This window comes from Protopterus annectens, chromosome 8.part0, assembly GCF_019279795.1.
Source record: "Protopterus annectens isolate FY-2018-M chromosome 8.part0, PAN1.0, whole genome shotgun sequence".
Lineage (NCBI taxonomy): Eukaryota > Metazoa > Chordata > Ceratodontiformes > Protopteridae > Protopterus > Protopterus annectens.
In genome coordinates, this window is record NC_056741.1 from 1,146,707,625 (window position 1) to 1,146,732,831 (window position 25,207).

At 41.2% G+C, this 25,207-nt stretch overlaps 1 protein-coding gene across 1 annotated transcript in view; it reads right to left on the minus strand.

Annotated features, from left to right (window-relative positions):
* Positions 1–25,207, minus strand: part of LOC122808415 (F-BAR domain only protein 1-like) — a 2,144,012-nt gene that overhangs the window by 1,569,101 nt on the left and 549,704 nt on the right. The window contains exon 5 of the mRNA XM_044079378.1: positions 24,988–25,007. Within this exon, the coding sequence (XP_043935313.1) occupies positions 24,988–25,007 (20 nt within the window). The remainder of the gene's footprint in view (positions 1–24,987; positions 25,008–25,207) is intronic.

Consider the following 25,207-nt stretch of genomic DNA (forward strand, 5'->3'; position numbering starts at 1 on the left):
GACCTATGACCAAGTTTGTCCTCCCCAACCAATCAAGCCAACATTGTTTTCAAAACATCATATGTTCAGTATTGCAGCATGATGTGATGTCATGTACCAATTCCTTAACTGCATCAAGTCCCTGAGCCTGTCAGCTCATCCCCCTACCATTAACTAGGATAGTGTTCTCACTACAATCAACAAACAGCAATTAAGATATGACAGTTCCACTGCAATAACTAATAAGTAAACATATACCTGCCCAGTTTACAAGACTTCTAACACAAAAGGTAGAATGAGAAGGCTATCCAAGCATAAGGGGACATTACAATGACATCTCTGATCATTCCTGTAGATAAACTGATACTGTGTTAATCCACTGTCACATCTGACATAGCAGGCCCTTCTTAATATAAGTAGTAAACCAAACCACCAAGTTGGAAGAAACCAGAGGAAAGCTCAAGGACCAAAAAAGAATAGGCCCTAAACATTCTCAAACAACAATGAAAGACACACAACAATTAAGTGGCCATATTGTAAACTGTAGATGTCTGCTTTAAAAAGTGAAGGAGTTTTTACAGCTGATTAGCTCTGGGGATTAGCTTGTACATAGTTAGGGAAAAAATAAAATGACTGTGCAATAGCAAACTGGTTTACATAAGTATGCCTGTCACAGGTACTTCATGGGCAACAGAACATAGAACATTTGGTTTGATCTACTGTTTCAAATTCTGTTCTTACTCTTAACACTCTTATTACTGTAAGAATATAATTATATCTCACATCACCTGTATTATGAATGATTACCATTAAACTTTGTAACTTGTACAATGTTAATACCAGCAAATATTGTAATTATCTCTGTAAATTTTTTTTTGTTGTACCATGTAGTGGAACTTTTCTCCTCAGGCCCCTTCTGAAAAAGGGCTATTTGCAGCTCAGTCAGACTACTCCCGGTCAACAAATGTAAAATAAATAGTAAAATGTTTTCGGGATGCAGCCTGAATCAATTCCTTCTATGATTAAAATTCTAAGAATTTAAATTTGGGATTAATTTCTGGAGTATTAATTTTGTATATTTTAGATCCTTTAGGCAGTCATTTCTGCTTCCATTAATTCTTGTCTAAACTGTACCATTACTTACTCTGTTCTTAATTTCCAGGCTACATAATAAGATTACAAGATGCCAATGAGTTTCTCTAATGTATATTATAATGTACACCAATGAGAATTAGATTTAACTATAATTTATCTTCTGTAAGATGCTGCAAAACATAGTATATTTGTCTGATTATGCCTATGGCCTGCGTCATGGCTGAAAATGGTTCATTGGTCTGCAAAATTAACTAGTATTCAAATAAAGTCCTATAATACAATATACCTTTGCATCTGTATCCATATATTTCATCCCCTTCCTCATTTTCAAAGCTAGAATTAGTACAAAACATCTGACAGACTACTTCAGACAGCCAAGTTAATTTACTTAAGGCAGACAGGAAGTAAACAATATAACAAGACCCAGAAGACATTCACAAATAAAGAACAGACTGCAGTGTCTGCACCCGTCATTCAATCAGAACAGATTAACAATGTTAGTAGTGAAATAAAGCAGAGATGCTACAGAGGTAATTAAAACAAATATCCAGTTTCCTATACACCGAATACAGAAAAATGAACTGTGCAGGCAACTACAGCCAGCAAAGTGGTAAACAAAGGCCAGAACTGCAAACTAGAACTCTTATGTGTAAAGTAAAGTGATTTATCTTTCTATTACTCATAGAATGAAAAAAAAAAAAAAAATATATATATATATATATATATAAATGGAAAAAGGAATAACTGGTGTGTGATGCATAAAACATATTTTCCTTTTACTTTAGGTAACACACATGCACTTAGAGGCGAGTTGAGAAGCCAATGGTAAATTACAAAAGAGGCAATTCAGGTGGCCATCCTACTTCCTTACTTGTGGGTGGGGTGAGATGGGGCCATGGCTGGATACCCACCACACTGCCTAAAATCATTTTGTTACATTTAAGTCAGCTTATATGCTCAACTTAACAGTGGCTTAAATAACAAACATTTCCATACAACTGGGAAGGTGCATGCATGTGTAGCACTGGACAGGACTAAGGTGGTGTCATGAGTGCATTTCACAGGCACGAAAAATAACAGTATTTTAAATGCCTTACAACTTTTTTTTTTTTTAATAACTGCATGAGTGTGAAGAGTAATGTGTTATTTTAAGACAGGGGAGGCCCCTCCAGGACTTGTTTAGCAATTTGTGCGTGTCCACCTACATGAAGACTCCACCCATGAACTTTCTGAAAATAATTCTAGGACCCCCAGAAACAAGCAAGTCAGAAGTGCCTACCAGACTTGCATATTTCTTGTTTTTCATAATTTATACCTTGACTTACACAGTAGCACTGTCTGGTTAAGTGACTTCCATAGAGTCACGCTCTAGGCAAATGGAGAAGATGTAACCAAACTCTGTTCCCTTGACTCCACTCATTAAGAGGTTAAAGCCTTAATACTCTTCAATAACTGAAGGACCTTAAATTATTTTCTCCATTTTCTGGTAAATCACTGAGTATCACAGTTAGTCAGTAATTCCAACTCAGTCATTAGAATTTCATAGCTCTTGCTGTTGAAAATGCTTACTAATGCAAAATAAGAAGTTATGTACCTACCATAACGTTCCATGTTAGTTGTCTTCTCTCGCCTTCTTTCTTGCTTGATGGGTTTGGAGCCGATCCCTCGGCTCCGACTCGGCACTTGCTTTAGCTCGAGAACTCCTTTTACCAGCTCGAGGCAGCCCCATATCCCATGATGCAAGGCAGGAAGTACCCAGATCTCGTTTGTTGACAAAAGGGCAATAACACCAAGCATAAACAATACTTCCCAAAGGAAGAAGAAACTTACAAATGGAAAAAGGACCAGGTCTGAATGGTCTTTAGCATTATAGTTTCTTATACAAGGTCTGTCCAGGCCAGGGGGAAGGAGGGAGGGTCGCAAGAAAGAAGGCGAGAGAAGACAACTAACATGGAACGTTATGGTAGGTACATAACTTCTTAATGTTAAGTTGTCAATCTCGCCTTCATTCTTGCTTGATGGGACCGCGTCCCTAGCACCTCTATCCTGGGTGGCTCAATGGAACAAACTCTTGAGGACTGTAGAGCCAAAACTGGCTCTGTCCCTGGAGGCCAAGTCCAATTTGTAATGGGAAACAAAAGTGTGAGGAGTGGCCCAAGTGGCCGCTGCACAAATAGTGTCTAAAGGCAGTCTAGCTTGAAAAGCTGTAGAAGTAGCTAAACTCCTAGTTGAATGTGCTTTAGGTTTTGAGCACAGCTGTTTTCCACTGAGTATAAATTTCAGTGATGACCGAAGAAAGCCATCTGGACAAGGTCACTTTAGAAACAGGAAGGCCTTTTTTATTATCCGCCTAGGAAACAAAAAGTTGATCAGATTTTCTAATTTTTTTTGTTCTGTCCAAATAATATCTAAGCTGACGGTGGACGTCAAGATAATGTAGCTTTTGTTCAGCTCTATCTGAATAGTTAGGAAAAAATACAGGGAGATCAATAGATTGATTCAGATTGTTTTTCGAAGCGACCTTAGGTAAAAAGGATGGATTAGTTCTCAAAGATACTCTGTCTTTGTGAAAAATCAAATAGGGGTCGAACCGAAAGAGCATGAAGTTCAGACACCCTCCTGGCAGATGTAATAGCCACTAGGAATAAAGTTTTCCAAGAAAGATATTTCAGGGAACAAGAAACAGCTGGCTCGAAGGGGAAGAATCAAGGATGTCAGCACTAAATTTAGATCCCACTGAGGAGGAGGATTCCTGATTGGAGGCTTTAGTAGGAAAATTCCTTTCAAGAAGGCCCTGCAGAGCCTATGGGACATAATATTATGATCTGCTATCCCGACATGAAAATTAGAAATAGCAGCCAACTGAACTCTGACTGTGGAAGAAGAGGAGCCTGCATGAAAAATCTCTGCTAAGAAGTCCAGAACTGCCTGAACAGGGGCAGTAAAAGGATCAATATTTTGGGCCTTAGCCCAATAAGAGAAACGTTTCCATTTGCTTGTGTAAATCCTCCTGGTAGAGGATTTTAGTGAAGTTACTATGATATCTCTAACTGGGTTAGAGATCAAAGGAAGCCTGGCTAAGGAAGGAAGTGGAGCAACCATGCTGTGAGGTTGAGAGAAGGGATTGACCGGTGCAGCTGACCGGATTGGTGAATCAGTAGATCTGGCACTGGGTCCAGATGCCACGGCTGCACCAAAAGATGATGATGGAGGAACGGAACCAAACTTGTCGAGGCCAGTAAGGGCAATTAGAATCAATTTGGCTCTCAAAGCGGTAGCTTTCTGGATCACCTGAGGGATCAGAGGAAATGGAGGGAAGGCATAAAGAAGTCCCTGGGGCCAATCCTGGGTCAGAGCGTCTCTGGGGGAATGGCCTGATAGAGGGAAGAGGCTGAAGAAGTCTGGACATTTGCTGTTTTGGGGAGTAGCAAAAGATCGCAACATGGACGACCCCATTCCAGAAAAATCTCTTCCGCTATGGATTGCTTGAGAGACCACTCGTGAGGCATGAGAATAGCTCTGCTCAATCTGTCCGCTATAATGTTGGTTTTCCCAGGGATATGCGTTGCTACCAGAAACCGATGAGAGGAGATCGCCCATTGCCATAGTCTGAGCGCTTCTCGACACAAGGGGTAGGACTTGGTTCCGCCCTGTTTGTTGATATACCAAACTACAGACATGTTGTCTGTGTGGACTGCAATTGTCCCTACGGGAAGAAAGTCGTTGAGGGCTTGCAATGTTAAAAGCACTGCTCTCATCTCCAGGACATTTATGTGCAGATGGTACTCGAACGGTTGCCACGTCCCATGAACCATCCTGCCCTGATAATGACCCCCCCCACCCGATCAGGGAGGCATCCGTGGTGACAGTGGCTATCGGGGACGGAGGTACAAAGCACCTGCCTTGGTGAACCTGAGACGATGTGATCCACCAAGCAAGATGTTCTTTGCATGTTTGTCACCAGAATCTGGTGACGCATTGGGAGTTGCTGGTATGACCACTGTGTGAACAGCATCCACTGAAGGAGGCGCATGTAGAATCGAGCCAGGGAAGAAGAGTGATGGCGCAGCCATAAGACCTAATACCTTTAGAACCATTCTGGCCTGTACCTTCTTGCTGGCCAGAATGATCCTGACATGAGTCTGAATGTCTGAAACTCTTTGTTCTGTAAGGGTAGCTGACATCCGAACAGTGTTTAAGTTTGCGCCTATGAAGGTAATAGACTGGCAGGGCGATAAGGATGACTTTTCAGTAGTTGACTGAGATGCCCAAATGAGAACAAAGGTCTATTGTGTAATCCCTGGCTTGTATAAGCTGATGCCTGGTGGTGGCTGACAGGAGCCAGTCGTCGAGATACGGAAACACCTGGAATCCTTGACGTCTCAGGTGAGCCGTGACCACTGCCATGCATTTGGTGAACACTCTGGGGGCTGTAGTGAGACCAAAGGGCAGGGCTCTGAACTGGAAATGACTGGACCCCAGCCGAAAGCGGAGAAATCTCCTGGAGCGTCTGTGAATTTTGATGTGATAGTACGCATCCTGAAGATCTATTGAGCACATCCAGTTGTCCTTCTGTAAGAAGGGCAGAATTGACTGAAGAGTGACCATTCGAATCTTGTCTTCCTGACAGACTTGTTGAGTCTGCTGAGATCCAATATTGGTCTCCAGTCTCCCGTCTTTTGGGGACCAAAAGAACCTTGAGTAGATTCCGGCTCTGAATGGTCTATTGTGACTGGCTGAATGGCTCTTTTGCAGTAGTTTTGCGATCTCTAACTCTGCAATGTCCCTTAGACCGGGTGGTACATCTGGAAGGGAACTTGAGGGAAGGGACTTTCCTCGAAAGGAATTATGTAACCCTTGGATATGATCGACTGTACCCATCTGTCTTGAGTGAGGGAATGCCAGGCTTCTGGGTACAGTGATAATCTTCCCCGACTGCCTCCAAGGAGGGACAGCCGGGCAACACCTCAGGGATGCTGAAAGGGCTTCTCAGGAAGAGACTCCCTGTTGCCCTGATTCTTGGACCCCTCTGCCTCTAGAGCGTCTGTTGTTGTTACCCCTCTGCCTCTAGGGGTAAACTGACCACATGAATCCGGGCGTGACTCCTTGGGATTTACGGAACCACATCTTCCCACCCTTCTGTCCTTTGGGATAAGGCCTAGAAGGGGTGGAAAACGGACTCCAACAGCAGAAAGAGTCTTGCCGTCCTGCTCACACCTGGTCAAGGTTTCCTTCACCTGAGGGCCAAACAAAGCTGACCCATCAAAGGGAGAATTTGTGAAGGACGCCTTAAAGGGATCCGCAAAATCACATAGCCGCATCCAGGCTTGGCGCCTAAGAGCCACACCTGTGCCTGCGGCTCTACTCTCCATCAGCAGCATAAGATATTAGCCGCATGGAGGAGTTAGCAATGGAATTGAGGGTTCCTAGCTGCGAAGCAATCTTTTCTTGGGCCCCTGCAGCTGTAGGATCCTGAACTACTTCTCCCAGCTCCTTCAGGATATCTCTCTGGAGTCTGGTGAAGTGACAAAGATAATTCAGCGAACGCATAGCAAAGGTCGCTGAGGAAAACATCCGCTTGCCGTACCTATCCATGGTCCTAGAGTCCTTATTAGGAGGATGGACGGCACGGAAGGATCTGCAAGTTCCTTTTTGGTGGCCGCAGCCACCACCATGGCATCAGCGGGGACACCCTTGGTAAGGAATTGTTTGTCACTAGGGGCAGTTATAAATTTAGAAGGCCTCCTAGGGACTGGCTCTACAGAGTCAGGAGCTGTCCACGCCTTCGTGCAATAACCTGCATAAGGGGTCGAAGGCGGAGACACCCAGGAGGTGGAGGGCCGAGATCCAAACGCCTCTAGGTATACTGACTCATCCTCAGAGGGATTATTGGTGGGCCAGTTTCCCTCTGTTTCAGAAGTTCTAGGATGTCTGAGAAGGAGACATCCTCAGAGGGGATCTAGGGGATCCCTCTGACTCATCAAAGTCAGTATCCAAGTGACAGACTCAGGGAGTCTACATGCTTCCTCTTACAAGTCCTCTTCCTAGGAGGATCTCCCGAAACATCAGGAGAATCCTCGGAAGAGGGGAAATTCCCAATGGGGAAACCTGAGGCGGAGGATCTCTGGGTCCTGTAGCAAGAGAAGTGGCAGAGATGTCAACAGGTACAATAGAGGGAGGAGCTACGGGAAGAGACTGCTGACTGATACCAGTGGCCAGTACACTCTTCATCACCTCGAATGCTCCCTCCCAGGCAGGTCCGAGAGACCCGCTCCAAGAGCTAGGAACTCCAGGGGCCACCGAAAAGGAAGTCTCCGAGGCAGATGTCGGAGCCGAGCTCACCAAGGCCGAGGCTCCAAGGGGAAGAGCGGGTTCGGACAAGGGTCCGATGCCACTCACCCTCGGAGGAGACCATGGAAGCCCGACCACCGAATCCCTCTAAGGAAGAGGAGATAAGAGTAGGGGCTGAAGGAACAGAAGGGGGTATCCGTCCTCCAGCCGTAGCAGTAACCATGCCCGAAGACTCCAACTCCAAGCTCTGGGGTAGAGTTGAAGGAGGAACTGTAACGGGGTGTGGACCAACAGTCGTCTGCTGAGACGGACTGTGTAGCATTTGGGCCAGTACCTGTGACTTGAGCAATCTACTGACCACTCTCTCTAGGTCATGGTCTGATAACCTGGATGACCTTGAAGATCGGCTCCGATGGCTCCGTTCCGATAGAAGAGGCGAGGCCGAGCAGTATCGGCTCCAAGGAAGGAGACCTCGACCTCTTCCTGGAATGGGTCATCGAGCCGATATTACTGATCCTGTCGCCACCGATTTCCGGGAGCCGGCAGAACGCCGGGATGTATCGGCTCCAGCCGGAGCCGATACAGCCACCAAAGTAACGGTGTCGGAGCCGATCGGAGCCGACACCGATGCCTGTGCCACATGGGTGTCGGAGCCGATCGGAGCCGACACCGATGCCGATGCCGTGGGTGTCGGAGCCGGTCGGAACCGACACCACAGTGGTCAGCAGATTCGGCACCGATAGCCATCGGCGAAAGCTTAGTGGATCAGAATCGGCTCCAGCCGGAGCGATCTCGACTCTATACGAGTCGGAGCCGAGGCCACAGGCTTAGAAACAGAAGCCTGGGTCTTGGCAGATTTAGTTGATTTTGTGGGGCCGACTTAGCCGGAGAGCCCTCCGGCTTAAGAAGACCCCTGAGAATCAACTTATTCCTTCTCTCCTGCAGGACTCTCTGGCTGAAGGAGTGACAAATAGCACAGGAGTCCTGCAGGTGAAGAGGGCCTAAACAGTACAGGCAAGAAGTGTGACCGTCTGTCAGAGACATCTTCTGACAGCACGAGTCACACTTCTTAAAACCTGAAACCCTCTCTTTAGACATGGTGCCTAACAAAACACACACACCAGTCCAATTAAATTAAACTAATACCAAAAGGTATTTAGTAAAAAATACCAACACACACACCCTAACAGGGGGGGGGATGGGATAGGGAAATTAACTGACTAAAAAAAAAAAAAATTAAAAGAGACAGGGATTTCTGTCAGAAAAAGTTAAATTTAAAGTTAAACTATCAAAACAAATAGTTTTTAACTAAAAGGGGCTTAAATGTCACAAATGTGAATTACTTACCAGGAGCTGGTAAAGAGAAGACCTCCCAAGCGAAGCGGCAAACGAGATCTGGGTACTTCCTGCCTTGCATCATGGGATATGGGGCTGCCTCGAGCTGGTAAAAGGAGTTCTCGAGCTAAAGCAAGTGCCGAGTCGGAGCCGAGGGATCGGCTCCGAACCCATCAAGCAAGAATGAAGGCGAGATTGACAACTTAACATCTTGCTCTTCTGTTAACTTTTTAAAATAAACTAGAATAGATTAGAGAAGTCTGCCACTTGTTTGTCACTGATTTTGCAAAGCATATCTGATTTTGTCTCATACATCTGCTGTATTCGTCATTAACTACTTTTTAGGGTAAATCAAAGGATTACAGTCAATCATTAATGGCAGTTAGAGTTTTGTAGTTCTTATTGCTTGGAACACGCATGTCCATGCAACATCTACTGTTCTGTTAAGCTTTTAAGTAAGTTAGAGTTGTCTGGGACTCAAGTCTCTGAGCTGTTATCATACTGCTTCCTGTACTCAAAAGTACAGGGTATGAATCCTTCTGCCTCTGTTTGCCTACTGTGTGACTAAGCAAGTCACTGAACCATACAATACTCCTGGGTCACCCGTGTAAAGGGACACTTTGACCAGTTTACCTGGTTAACAAACAGATAAAATAAAAAAAAATAAAATAAAATTAAAAAAGAATAGAATAAAATATTTTAAATGTCTCCTTTTTTGAAGCTTTTACATCCCCTCATTACTTTTGGCTTTGTCCAAAACTCTTGAGTAAAGTTGACATTTATTTTGGTCTGTTCCTTGTAAAATTTGAGGTTTTCTTTTTGTGGTGCTGAGATAGGTTTCTGGGCTATTATTTATGAATGTTCATTCACTTAAGTTCAAGCAGATATTGGAAGTGTACAGTCATACAAAGTGGCTTTAACAAGTGTGTGTTTTTGTGTGTGTGTGTGTGTGTGTGTGTGTGTGTGTGTGTGTGTGTGTGTGTGTGTGTGTGTGTGTGATCTTTCCAATAGTTTTGGTCTGTTCCTCTTAACGTTTGGCTTTCTGGTAACGTGTCATGGACTGCAGTAACAAAATAATGACAAATGTCAGTTTCAGACTTCATACCCTTCAGAAAATGCTTGAAAATGCAAAAACAAATGTTATGTAACTACCACAAAGCTAGATTCTTGTTGTTTCTTTCTGTCCAGCTCAATCTATGAGTTATCGGATCCAAGACCAGCCACATCCAAAAGACTTCAGCACCACTAGCTCTGCCTCCTCTACCCATAATGCCTAGCACTAACTGACAATCCTCAGATTGAGTTTGTCCCACTCCAACAAGCAGTTCCACTATCCATCTCCAAAACTCCTGACACCAAGGACCCTCAAACAGAAGGAAGGAAATAACAGCTCCCCGACCTGATCAACCAAAGACTCAATAAAATATAAGAAGAATGGGGCAGGTGAGCCAGATGGTTGAACCAAATGGAAACAGACAACACAGATCTATTGTTATGGTAAGTACATAACATTCACATCCAATGTTGTCTTTTCTGTCTGGATTCAACTTGAGGTACAGAGTTCCCAGCCATGTTACAAGCTACAGCGTCCATAGGAGAGCTCATTCTGCAATATGGTGGATCCAAGAGAGGACCTAGACCTCAACTGAATATCCAATTTGTAGTGAGACACAATGGTACAAGAACCCATCCAAGAAGCAGCAGCATAAATACCATCCATAGCCACCCCCGACAGGAAGCCTGTGGAGGGAGCCATGGCTCTACTAGAATGACCCTTTAGTTTGTAAGGCAATTTCTTTCCTTTTGGTATATAAGCAAATTAAATGCAATCAGATAACCACTTAGAGTAGACTTGGATAGTGGTTTTCACAAGTGGGCTTTAGAGAAAGAAAAACAGCTGAAGGACTTGATCTATCAAAACAAAATTTCAACTGTCTATGAATATCAAGAAAACGCAGCAAACATTCGCCTTTATTTGAAAAGTCAGGGAAGAACACCAGCAGGTGGATGGCCTGACTCAAAATGTTGTCCATGGCTCACCTTGTGAAAAAAAAAAAAAAAGAGTCATTCTGTGGGACACCCTGTATTTGTGAAAGATCAGGTATGGAGATACAGAGGATAAGGTCTGCAGTTCTGACACCCACTTAGAAGTAACGGTCACCAAAAAAAGTGTCTTCCAAGACAGCAACTTCAAGGGATCCATGGTCTACGGTGCAGAGGGAGGCTCACAAATCCCTCATAGCTTAAAATGCAGTTTGCATGAAGGAATTGGTTCCCAAACAGAACTGCACAACAAAAACATTCCCTGAAGAAAGGCCTTCAAAATCTTTAGAGGTGCCACTAGTGGACTGTGTCTTACCAAGGGAAAATTAGAAGTGGCAACAAACTGTACCTTAATAATGGAAAAACTAGATATTCAATGAAACAGCCAGCCAGAAATCTAGGATAGCCTCTATCTGCATGGAAAAAGGATCTAAATATTTTAACTGAAGCCAAAGAGTGAAACATATCCACTTGCTAACTTAGACTTTCTAAACAAAAGGTTTCTGAGAAGAGGACAAAATGTGAACCACTTTGTCAGAAAGATTGGGACCCTTGGCTGTCAAGGGAACTGGAGGAACCATGCAGTTGACTTGAGCATCCCAATGGTCTGGTGGGTCCAAGCCTGATGCATGAGAAATCATACCTGATCCAGAAACCATGGAGGGTACTTCAAAAGAGGCCAAAGTAGGAGGAACCACACCTGTCAGGGCTAAAATGAAGCAATAAGGATTAGAGTCACTCTGCAATGGGCAGCCTTAAGGAGCTTTATTATTAACAGGGTAAATGGATACATGTACAGAAAATACCAAGGCCAAGTATACAGAAGAGCACTCCTAGGTGACTGTTCCTGTGGAGGAACTAAGGCATAAGCATAATAGTTGCTGCACTTAGTGATGGATGGGGGAAACAAACAGATCACAACATGGGGTGTCCCAGTGCTGAAAAATCTGAGCAGCAAGCTTCAGATTTAGGGACCACATATGAGGAAGTAAAATGTTCCTGCTCAGTCTGTCTGCTAAAATGTTGGACTTCCCTGGATGTGGACTGCTACCAGAAATTGCTGTGAAGAAACTCCACATTGCCAAACCCTCGTGGCTTTGAGCAATCCAATCTCCTTCCTCAAAGCAGACAGGAGGGACTGCATTGTGACCATCTGGAACTTGGTCTGTTTCACAAAGTGATTTATCCTGCTCAAATCCAAGACTGGCCTGAGGTCCTTGTTCTTCTTGGGAGCCAAAAAGAATCTGGAATAAGACACCAGATCTACAATAGTCTGGTGGGACCTCCTGAATGTCTTGATTTTCTAACAGCTTTTTGCTTTTGACAGCTACTTGCTTTCTTTGATGTGGTGGCACATCTGGAAGGTATTTTGCATTCTCGTTTGGGGGAAATAAAAATGGAATCGATTAGCCTCTGCATATGACTCGCATGGTTCTGGATACAGAACCAAACATCCCCATCTGCCTTTACAGTTGGACAGTCAGGAAATCCTCAAGAAAAAAGTTCTGCAGAAGCCCTGATTCTGCAGACTACCTCTGCCACCTGGACAGTGCCCATTCTGTTTACCTCCCGCTGCGAGGGGAGCCTTCTACAAGAGCATCTTGAAAAGGCTGCTGTGCTTTTCAGAAAAGAGGTGTTTAGCCCTTTTCTGATTCCTGGAAAAAGTCTATTGGGGGGTAGAAAAAAAATGCTCTAATGACAGCATCTTCTCATCCTGCTCACTACTGGTCAAGATGTCTAACCTTCACCCCAAACACTGAGGAGCCATCATATGGGACAGTAACAAAGGATGCTCTCAAACAGTCTGCAAAGTTACACAGTCTCATCCAAAGATGAAGATGCTAGTGCCAGCAGCTCAGGCTATGCCATCAGCTGCAATATAAAGCAGATGCATGGACAAGTTGGCAATCAACTGCAAGGTGAACCAACTGATTTTCCACAGTTTTCTATGACTCTGCAGTCTGCTGTATCTTAATCATTCTTGATACCCCAGACATGTCCCACTGAAGACTCAAGTGAGTAATGTATTTTAACACCCTCACTGCAAGGGTGGCCAAGGTGTAGGGGTGCTTCCCCAACTGGCCCACACTATAGACTCTCTATTGGGGGTGGATCAACAAACTCTGTTACAAGGTGTCCTTTTTGGTGGCTACTGCCACCTAAAACAGCATTAATGGCAGGACCCTTACTTGAATGCTAACAATCCTTGGGAGGAGCTAAGATTTTTTTGGGTTTCTTGGGGATAAGTTTCACCCTATGGATTTTACCCAGGCCTCAAATCAATGAACGGGTTCACAGAAAGGATCATATTGAAAGTCACCAGAAACACAAACACAGACTCCTCCAAAAACAGCACTTTGGCTGCCCATCCCTCGCACTAACAGAGAAGCTCCATAAGGTCACCAAATGAGGCGTCCTCATCAAGAGGGATTTTGGGAAACCATCTTCTTCCTCGAGGTTGGTGTCTTTGGTGAACAACTCCACTGGGGAAATCCAGGTGCTTCTTCTTGCACTATCTCTTGCTATAACCCTCCCGGCAGGGAGAACCTGGAGGGGAAGCAGAAGAGGCCGGGGGTCCTAGATGCAGAGTAGCTTGGAGGCTAGTCAGATCAGGCTGATGTGCATTCACAGACACAGACAAGATGGAAGGGATGCTGGATGGTGCTGACCACTGTCTCCAGATGGGATAACATCTTCTCTTTAACAATGAAAACCATAAGCTGAAGCTGGCTGCCTTCAGCTAGCACTCCCAGGTTCCAAAGACTCCAAGAACATGCTAGACTCAGGGGACTGCTCCCACCTGCCCCAGTGTTGAGATCAGAGCCAAGCTGCTGACAGCCAAGATAAAGGAATAATACAGACACCCAAAGAGTTGAACCCAACCCCGAAACTCTGGCCCTAAAGGGTCAGCTCAGAGGTTTGATCAGTTTTGAGAAAGGCTGAGTCGAGAAGGCCAAGGCAGTGGTAGCAGCCAAAATAAACCAAGGCATCAGTTCCAACCCCACTGGAAGCAAGGCCACTGGCACCAAATACCCTGGTGCTATTGGGCTATAGGGAGGAAGCACACTGGATGGAGCTGAGATCTTGGGTCTAGGACCCAAAGTTGAAGGAATTAAGTCTAACTGCATCTGGGTCTGCAGGAATGATCGCATCAGCTGTTCCAACTCAGCAGGTCAAAAACTCTGACAGATCAGAGAGACAGGGTTAAAGAAGCTACTGAAGAAGCTTTGATAGCTTCTGGCTCACAGAAGGCTCTGAGGACTGGTACCAAACTGAGAAGCTTGAATCTGGGGTGGAAGATGGAGAGGATGTCGGGGAGAACTCTCAAGGAGTAAAAGGGGAAAACGTGACTGGACCCTGCCCAAAGGAGGCCCTCTTGACATAAAAGGACTGGGTAAACTCAGAGCTGGAAAAGGAACCTTTCCCACAGTCAGCAAAGTAGGAGAATGGGTCCAAAGAGTCGAATCTGACTGTGGTGCCAAAATAAGTTGGAGTGATCGAAGATCTTGGGATCTTCAGAGCTGACTAACTAAAGAGGGGGGACACACATTTATGGTCCCCCTTTGGGGATTTCAGATTCTTGGTTCCCTCTTTCCAACTCCAGTCACCCTTGTCATGTTTACTGGAAGGCAGACAAGACAAGAAGAGGAAGCCTCATAGATTGTCTGCAACCTTTTCAACAACAACTTAGCTTTTCTCTCTTTGATGGCTTGGGAGCTGAAACTATCACAGATGGCACACTGATCAAGGCAATAAACACACAAGTCACAGGCGTCTTGTGGGGGAAACTGATAAGTCACATGTGATGCATTTCTTTAAACCTTTCTCCATATCAAAAACACTCCCTGCTATAAACAAAAAAGGGAAATGAACACAAGCAACACACCCTATAAACAGGGTTGCACCATCTGCTGTGGCTAAAACCAGAACAAGAACACACTCCTCACACCTCCAATAACCCCACCCACTTTCCACCCATTTTGTGACATCATTGTCATGTCAGATGAGAGGGAACTCCCTCTTTTTTCTGTTGATTTACTATGCTTTTCAGTAAAAAAGCATAGTAAATCCACCGATTTAACAAACTCCAATAGTCTGCTTCTATAATTGAAACAGAACACCAGAGTTTGTACAGTGTTTTCCAGACTACCAGACAATTGGTTTGACTTCCAAATAGTCTTAAAAAAAAAAAAAAAACAGATAGGTGGCATACAATGCTACCTATAAAGGGCTAATAAACTACAGAATCAACAACAATCTAAGGCAGGAAAGGCCCGCTAATGCTGCCACATTATCTAACCTATCTATACTAAAAGCACTAAGAATTACCACAAAAAAAAAAACAAAAACAAATTAACTAGTATCTAAACTGAAGAGGGAAAAGAGAAGAGGAAAACAGGCACTAAAATGCACTAGTGGGTCAAAGAATACAACCCAAAGAGAGATCAAGACCAAGCTGTAGTCCTGGAAAGTGACAAACTACTTCTGAGGGTTGTAGGTTAGGGCTAGGCATTATGGCTAAAGGAGGTGGAACTCAGGGAGCTAAAGTCTCTTGGATTTGGTTGGTCTCTCAGAGTCAAATTTGATAATCCACAGGTTGAACCTGGACAGAAAAGAAAATATCGGATCATATTATACTAGCAGGTTTCAAGTGTATCGCACCAGTATTTATAAGCTGTTCCTGATACTGGGTCAATGTCTCAATTTCTTGAGCTAAGAGGTTGGGGGGGGGGGTGCATGAAGTGCACTGGACTACACTGTATGGTTCACGTAACAGGGAGCTGAAGTATGCTTCTAAGTCATTATTTATGTATTTGTTCATTCATTTGACTGCATGCAAACATGTGAGGTGCATGCAGTCAAACAAAGGACTGTAATTGATGGTCATGTGTGTGTGTGTGTGTGTGTGTGTGTGTGTGTGTGTGTGTGTGTGTGTGTGTGTGTGTGTGTGTGTGTGTGCACTCGTGCATGTATAAATACACACGTACACAAACCAATCCTTGGTTCCTGCATCCCGGTGTAGGTATAATGTAAAGAAAGAATCCGACTGTAGTAAACAGGAGTATCAACATATGATCAATGCCCTTTGGGTACAATCCTTGGTTTCCCTGTCATGCTGATTGTTGACACCGTGTTTATTTTTGGCAGTGAATAAACTGGACAGCATGAAGTCTATGCATTTAATGTTAATATTTTAATTAATACATTTTTAATTAATACATTTTTAATTAAGCTTTTTTTTTGCAGGCACAATACATTGTCTTAGGCTACAATAATTTGTCTGGTACTTAATGTAAATTACTAACACTATGAGCAGTTAACATGCTGCTTGCTACAGTGCAGGGTTGGATTCCCTCAGACTTTGCCTACTGTGTGACTGACCAAATCACTCCACAGCACAGTGCTCCTGGCCTGCCCCTAAAAAGGGATGCTTGTGTCCAGTGGGCTATCCCAGGCTGTTAGCAAATGCACTACACATTTGTCTTTTGAATTTCTGCACTTTTCACACGGCCACTAATTAAGGCTTCACTGTACACTACTTAACTATGAATCCCAGCATGTCTCTTGCAGACTAACGGGTTGTCACATACATTTCCAATAAATGTGAGTTTCAAGAGAAGAGACATTTACTGTTGCTCATGTTAAAACTGCTCTCAATATGAGTGTGTTTCGTTTTATTAAACAGCTATCAGTGTTTGCGCTGTAAAATTTAAATACAAGCTTTAAATTAAATCCAAATCTCTGTGATTATTGTAAAAGTTGGGAAAAGAATAGTATGCACACTGACAATCTTGAACAGTGTTGTATGGTAATTGGAGAGTCAGTCAACTAATAGTCTATAGGTATAGTTGGAAGGAACCTGTTCCATTACCCTGCCTAAGGGTCCCTTTGGATCATGATCTGGCTCTGCTGACTCCATGGAGACATACACTGCAGCAATTTATCATCATGAGCAACTCAGACAGGCAGACCTATTAAAATGGATGTCAGAAGGAATAACTATTCTTGATGGCAGGAAAGACCTACACAGGTCAAAATTGACAAAATTAATGAATATAAAACAAAAGCTACAACGGTAAATTGTGTATCTTAACATGGACTGGTTCTGCAATAGCCCTACTTATGGGGACATAAGATGAATTACTTTGGTGTATGGATTAAAAGGCTTCTGTTATGACAGATACTTAGCAAGAGACTAAACAAAAGGCAATACAAAAATAGAGGTATTAGAAGCTCTTGATTAGAGATGTGGATAATAAGATATAAACATTTTATTTTTATATACACATCTGGCATACTTTCTATAAACAGGAGAATCATCTGTGGATGTAAATTAATAAACATTTAAAGATATTTACTTGGAAGGGAAACAGGACAAGAGTTAAGTGAGATAAGATGATGCTTCCCATAGAACAAGGTAGTTTAGGACTATCTGATTTGAAGGTATACTTTAGAGCTTAAGCTCATATACATAACACAACCCAGAAGGTTATAAATCAAAGTGAAAAAGGCTAATGATTATATGGGATGTAGAGCTTAGGAAATATGGAGAAAGTGGGATTCTGTATGCAAATCCTTAAGGACAATAACACAACCATATGGAATGTTATACAGATATAAAACAGCAGAAAATATTCTGAGAACTAAGCTAACATAGGAAAGGAGATTTTACCAATAGGGTGACTGTTGAAAGGGACAAAGAAAACAGGCAAGAGAGGGTCAGACTTTACTGGAGAAAATTAGGATTTTTGTTACCATTGGTACTTTTACACCCTCAAACTGACCAAAAAATTCTTCCTCAGGGAGATAGCAGTGATGATGTGATGAGAGAGTCAGACAGACAGCGAGAGACAGAGTCCAAGAGATGGGGGAAGTTGAGAAAATGTTTTAGGGAATGTAATGAGTGGGCAAAGAATAAAAATTCCCTACAGAGTACTCATTCAAAAATGGTGGGGGATCACATGGAAATAACTAAGAAAATTATTTTTTTTTTTAGTTGTGACATAGGATCTGAATTTCCTATACTAAATACTTACTACTTTTAAGCCTACTGGCTGCCAAAAAAAGCAATTTCTGAAAACTAATCCAGCTGTAATTGAAGTTCTGAATACTGTAAAGGAAATAAAAAAACACAAAATGAGGTGGGATCTTTACAAAAGGAAAGGAGCAAAGTATATAGAAATAAATGGAATTTGTGGGAGAATGCATGCAGAATAATGTTCATGAGGAGGAATGAGGTTTAAGGGAAGGCATGAAGTGAGCAATTAATGTAATGCTAATGTGAATGACAAGAAAACATGTATACTGTATGAAAATAACAATGAAAATGTTACTATAGTTTATTTCTTTTCTATTAAATAATGTGCTCCCATGTCACTGATAAAAAAGGGATTTAATAAACATCTTACAAAAAAAATGAATCATAGAATGTACAAGGCAACTGGGTCATGTGCCCATTTACACCTGGTTACTACCCACCCTTACACCTTACCTAGTTTTTCAAGGAATGATAGTCCTGTCAAACTGGGGTTGAAATTTTGACTACCCATCCAATTTTATAATTCCTTGTTAAAGGAAAACAGTGTGTCATTACATTATTTCATCTGGACAAGAAGTCTGTTTTAGAGAAGGGGTAGTCATTATATGACAAATCTGTGTGTCCACTGTGATTTGTTTATTTGCTGAAGCAATTTCAGATCTCTGGTTCTAGTACTCGTCGGACTGTTTGACTTGAGGATGAACATGAGATCTTGGACTGTAATATCACTAATGGTCCACAAGGCAAGACACAGATCACACAAAGGAGTCTACAGGACACAATGGATGGAAATAATGCCTCCAGACTCTCTTGATAGCTCAGGTCCCTTAAACCCATGACCTGTTTTGTCAGGAACCTTTGGTATCTCTCCGCCTGCTTGATATATTTAGCAAGATACATATAAAGGGTGCACTGAATTCAATGGAGAGTGTGATCAGTGCAGAAGTTAGAGGGGAATGGAATCCTTTGGACCTATAATAATATCTACAATAAACACCTTTATCCTCTGATCAGCTGTGCCATACAAGACTTCTTGACCACTGTTATAACATGATAATCAAAGAACAAGGAATTATGTACCCACACAAAAATGTCTCTCAACATCTGAATTCTGACATGGGTTGCTTTTTATATTATAATCTGGGTGGATTTTTTTTCCAACTGCAACAATACTGCATTTTTTACCATTTACTTTTATCCAGTTTTTAGATCACCAACTGTTTAAATGTGTAAACAGTAGGTATCCTGCAAGTATACAAGTCCCCCTCCAAAACACATACTATGAAGTAATACTTCTGATTCTTTTATAGCTGTGGGTTGCTGAACAAAAACTGCTGCAACATTTATACTGTAATTGTTTTATTTTATTCACTATACTAAAGAATTAATTATTTCACTGATAGACCTGGATTGTGTAAAAGTCTAAACACACTGCATTTTAGAAATACATTTTCTCAGTACCTTCTGTACAGCCTCCAGTAGCTGTGAAAGGTTAGCATTTGTCAAGTCAGTATAATCTGCATTTGTAGCGATGTTCAGAACCTGATCTTCAGCATTCATTATGCAGTCACTGCAGAATATTACTGCAAAACTACGATATCAGATTATAAAGGATTTCTGCATTTAGTTAAAAGCTTGCTGTGTTGTGACTGTCTTGTTTGCACTAATATCAGTACACCAATTCTTAATACAACACTGGACATTTATTCTTCAAGTGCAGCACGTACTGCATTTGTAGATAAAGCACTGAAATGCAAAATCATTTGCCAGTACCACATCTGCATTAGCAACAGTTTTTTTTTAATGTAGAATCATTCAGATGACGGACGTCTGCAGAGAAAGAACATACTGATGTTGTATATGTCATCAAGGGTTTAATACTTCTTATGTTCTCATAAGTACTCTTCTATTTAAACTGTGCTAAACATGGCTGCATCTTATAGTATGATGTTAGCTACCTTTATACAAACATAATTTAGTTCATCTAAAGCAACCAATAAAATTCATGTAATTTATTTCTACATAACAATGAGAGGTTTATATAGTCCACAAGATAGCTATAGCTGCTGGTGGAGGTAGGGGCTATGTGTGCATAAAAGTACCTATGCAGTTCTCATCCGTTCATCTTTAAACAGTGTTTAATCTGGCTTTATGTGTGTGTCTTTGTGTGAAACTAACTTGAAATATGTTATTTTGGTCATTATCATTATTATTTTTTTGACACAGACATCTGAGAAGTACACGGACAGTACTGTACCTGTATTTTCTGGGTTTAGGGGATATTTGTGGATAAAAATTATTGACCCTGCTGAGTTGATAAAGTTATGTATTTACCGTAACATTCAATGTGTTGTCCATCTCGGCGTTTATTCTCACTGATGGGTCGGATCCGATCCGTCTTGGCAATTTTGTTAGCAATGAGGTCTTCAGCAAAGCTCGTGGGCCTCTAACACATAATGCAACCCCCTAGCTTCCTAAGCTGTAGTCTGTCCCTAGCAGTGTCATAGGAAAAAAAAAAAAAAAAAAAAAAAAAAAAAAAAATATATATATATATATATATATATATACACACACATACACACACACACATATAATATTTATATTTTATATATATATATATATATATATATATATATATATATATATATATATATATATGGGTCTACTGCTTTTATTCGAATACCACTTATTCGAAAAAGAGCAGTAGACCACTCAGTTACGCGAAAGTGCACTTATTCGAAAGTGCACTTTCACGAACACTGCTTCTGCGAACGTATCGCACTACAGTGGAGGACAGTAGGAAAACATTTTATGTCCTCCAATGTGGTGCAGTAGTCATGGACCTTAGGGTTAGGGCATGGGTCATGGTAAGGGGATAGCCCTACTAGCTATCCCCTTACCATGACCCGTGTCCTAACCCTAAGGTCCGTGACTACTGCACTATACTGCAGTACGTAGCCCATTCTCTGAAGCAGGTTTTGCGAAAGTGCACTTTCGATTAAGTGCACTTTCGCGTAACCCAGTGCCTACTGTGTAATTTCAAAGTTATACAGTACACCCATACATATATATATGTATATATATATATATATATATATATATATATATATATATATATATATATATGTGTGTGTGTGTGTGTGTGTGTGTGTGTGTGTAGTGTATATATATATATATATATATGTGTGTGTGTGTTTTATATATATATATATATATATATATATGTATATATGTACACACACACACACACACACACTTATATATATGTATCCTGCAAAAGCTACAAAAGAAAAAGAATTTTTAGTCTATATGGCCCTGCAATATCCAAGCTGTGCGACTCGGTCTCCCAGGAGTATCAGCATGGGGGGAGGGTTGTGAGAATAAAGGGCGAGATGGACAACACGCATGGGACGTTATGGTAAGTATATAACTTCTTTATGTGATGCTCTCAATCTCGCATTTATTCTCACTGATGGGACTGGGTCCCAAGCAACCTTACTCTTGGGTGGCTCATGGGAGTATATTCCTCAGAACCACAAAACCAAAAGAGGCTCTACTCCTAGAGGCCAAATCCACTTTGTAATGAGTAATAAAGGTATGAGGTTTTGCCCAAATTGCTGCAGCACAGATGTTATCCAGTGGTAATCTAGCCTGAAAATTTACAGACGTAGCTACAGACCCTGTGGAATGAGCTTTAACAGTATTTAGAAATGGTCTGTTTCTTGAATTAGAAATGTAAAATATACATAGTGTAAGCCATTTAGATAAGGTGACTTTTGTAACTGGTTGACCATTTTTAACATCAGAATAATAGATGAAGAGCTGATCTGATTTTCTAATTCCGGAAGTTCTATCTAAGTAGAAACATAACTGTCTATGAACATCTACGAAGTGGAGTGAATATTCGCCTTTATTTTGGAAGTTAGGGAAGAAAACTGGTAGGTCTACAGATTGGTTGAAGTTACCTTCTGACACAACCTTTAGTAGAAAAGAGGGGTTAGTATGTAAAGAAACTCTGTCCTTATAAAAAAATTAGGTATGGGGATTTAGCTGACAAAGCTTATAATTCAGAAACTCTTCTGACTGAAGTAACAGCCACTAAAAAGAGTGTTTTCCAGGAGAGGTATTTCAAGTTTCATGTCGCAGAAGGTTCAAAGGTGGGACAGATGATGTTAGACAAAATAAAGCTGAGATCCCAGGGAGGGTGGAGTTTTATATGGTGGTTTTATCATAGTTAGTTCCTTTCAAAAAAGCTTCACATGTCTGTGCAACATAAATCCAGAACTATTCTCTCCTACATGGAAGTTAGACATTGCTGCCAAATGGACTCTAATAGCAGCTTCAGTAGCTCCTTCATTGAAATGTTTTGTCAAAAATTCTAGAATAGAAAGTATGGGTGCAGAAAAGGGATCCATCTGATTATTGCTGGCCCATGTAACAAATTTTTGCCATTTACTCCTGTACAGTTTTTGTGTGGACATTTTATAGGAAGACAACAAGATGTGTTTGACTGAAAAGGAAAGGAAAGGAAACCTGACGATCAGAGGAACTGGAGCAGCAAGGCTGTTAGTTTCAAGTTGTTCAGGTTGGGGTGACCAATCCCCGACATGTGAATGAGAAGGTCCAGAGCAGGATCCACAATCCATAGTTCATTCCGAAGATGAGGCTGAAGAAAGGGGAACCAGATCTGACAAAGCCAACAGGGAACAATAAGGATTATTGTTGTCTCCAACAAACTTGCTTTCTGTAAAAACATGGAAATTAGGGGGATAGGAGGAAAGGCATAAAGAAATCCCAGAGGCCAATCGTGAACAAGTGCATCCCCTGAAGACTCCTCCATGGGAGGGATGAGGGCAAAATAGTTGTAGCATTTGGCATTGTTGGGTGACGCAAAGAGATTGTAGCAAGGCTGGCCCCATTTCCAGAAAATTTCTTCTGTAACTTTTTAACTCATTCACTCTGGAGCAACTCAGAAAATGCTGCCTACTTACTTCTACCATAGGAACAACAGTGCAGCCTGAGCTCATTTTCAGCTAATTCATTTGTAACACCATACAGAAAACAAATGATCATAACTCTTTAACCATAAGAGCTAGACTAAAAATGTAAATGCAAAAGTTGTTCAGCAGACACTGACCTTTCCAATAGTGTAAATATTGACAGTGCAAATCAAACTCATTATTAAATATTTACCAAGGAATGCTGATACTGTGCATATTTTTTACCTTTTTGGTAAAACAAATCACAATATTTTGGTGAATGTACCATATAGACCCATACAATTTGTAATTGATTTGTTTGTATGAATGTCAGCTTTAGAATGACACATTAACTATCACTGCATGATTCTCCTTTACAGAGATATTCACAGAAATATGATTAATATTACATTTCTCATAACTGAGAAATAAAGCATATCTCATCACCTGTAACAGACAGAGGCTACATATCAGTGTTCAAGCTGTGTGGCTCAATGTCAGCTTCAAAATGATGCATCATTTGTGTTGTCATCATGCTCCCTTGCAAATATATGGGCATGATAATGAGAAGTATTGCAAATGTATAATTTTCGTAATCCTACAAGACTAAACAAACTGTGATATCAGTACATGTGCGCTGCAAACAGACACAGTTATTTTACCATGTTATAAGTAATACTGTCTTCAAAATGAGGTATTGCATGGGACATTGACATGCTCCCTTGCAAAGTTATTGACCAAAATATGAAATAAATCATAATTTCCATAACCTAAATCCTAAACAAACTCTGATATATGTATATGTGTACAGAATACAGACACAGTTCTTTTACTATGTTGTAACTATTAATACTGTCTTTAAAATGAGGTATTACTTAGCACACTGACATGCTCCCTTGTAAAGTTATTTACCAAAATATGAAAAAAAATAATTTTCATAACCTTAGTCATAAAAGCTGTGACAGCTGTAGATATGTACAGCATACAGGTACAGTTCTTTTATCATGTTGTATGGACTAAGACTGTCTTCAAAATGAGGTATCACTTGGCACAATTACATGCTCCCTTGCAAAGTTATTTACCAAAATATGAAAAAAATCATAATTTCCATAACCTAAGTCCTAAACAAAGTTTGATATCTGTATGTGTGTACAGCATACAGACACAGTTCTTTTGCCATTTTGTAAAATTTAACACGGTCTTCGAAACAATGCATCACTTAACACATTGACATGCTCCCTTGCAAAGTTATTTACCAAACTATGAAAAAAAATCATAATTTTCATAACCACAGTCCTACAAAAACTGTGATATCTGTAGATGTGTACATCATACAGACACGGTTCTTTTATTATGCTGTAAGGACTAACAATGTCTTCAAAATGAGGTATCACTTGGCACAATTACAAGCTCCCTTGCAGTTATTTACCAATATATGAAACAATAATCATGATTTCCATAACCTAAGCCCTAAACAAACTTTGATATCTGTACACGTGTACAGCATACAGGCAGTTCTTTTACCATGTTGTAACTATTAATACTGTCTTCCAAATAAGGTATTACTCAGCATGTTGACTTCTTTCCTTACCCAAGTCATTCACTCAAATATGAAAAAATTATCATAACTTTGGACCTAAAAAAACTGCAATATATGTACATGTACAGCATACAGACACAGTTCATTTAGCATGTTGTACATATTGGAACTGTCAAAATGGGTACTTAGCACCTTGATAACTTCCCTAGAAAAGTTATCTACCAAAATATGAAAAAAATGTCATAACTCTCATAACCTAAGTGCTACACAAACTGTGATATCTGTACATGTGTACAGCCCATGGGCACAGTTCTTTTGCCATGTTGTGAGGACTAACACTGTCTTCAAATGAGGTAATATTTAGCATGTTGACATGTTCACTAGCAGAGGTACAATTACAATTATTTTACCACAATGGGTACATGAATGTGCATCTTAAAATAAAAAAGTGTAATAAAATGACAGAAATTGGTGAGGGGGGGTTGAAATGACTCTACATAGACAGAAATCCAAATTTAGCCTGTGCATTCATCACTGTGACAATGACTTCTACTTATGTGAATAGCAGTGGCAGCTGCTGAGAGTTTTACCTGACAAGTGAGAATGACTGAGTGTTGCACTGTAACTGTAGTTATTGTTCAAATGTGATAATGATCTGCATTTCATTATTGCAAGGTTTTGCATGCTGAGACACCGGTGATAATTGCTGCACATAACACCCACGAAAAGAATAATAAACTGTGCAGAAACACGGCCAGAAACACTGAAACGTTCTGCACAGTTTATTATTCTTTTTGTAGCTGCTGTATTGTTAACTGTGCAATTATAATTACTGTTGGCTCCATTGGTTTTGCTGCACATAACATGTTGAGTAGGCATTCATTATATTACCTGGTGCAGGTGTTA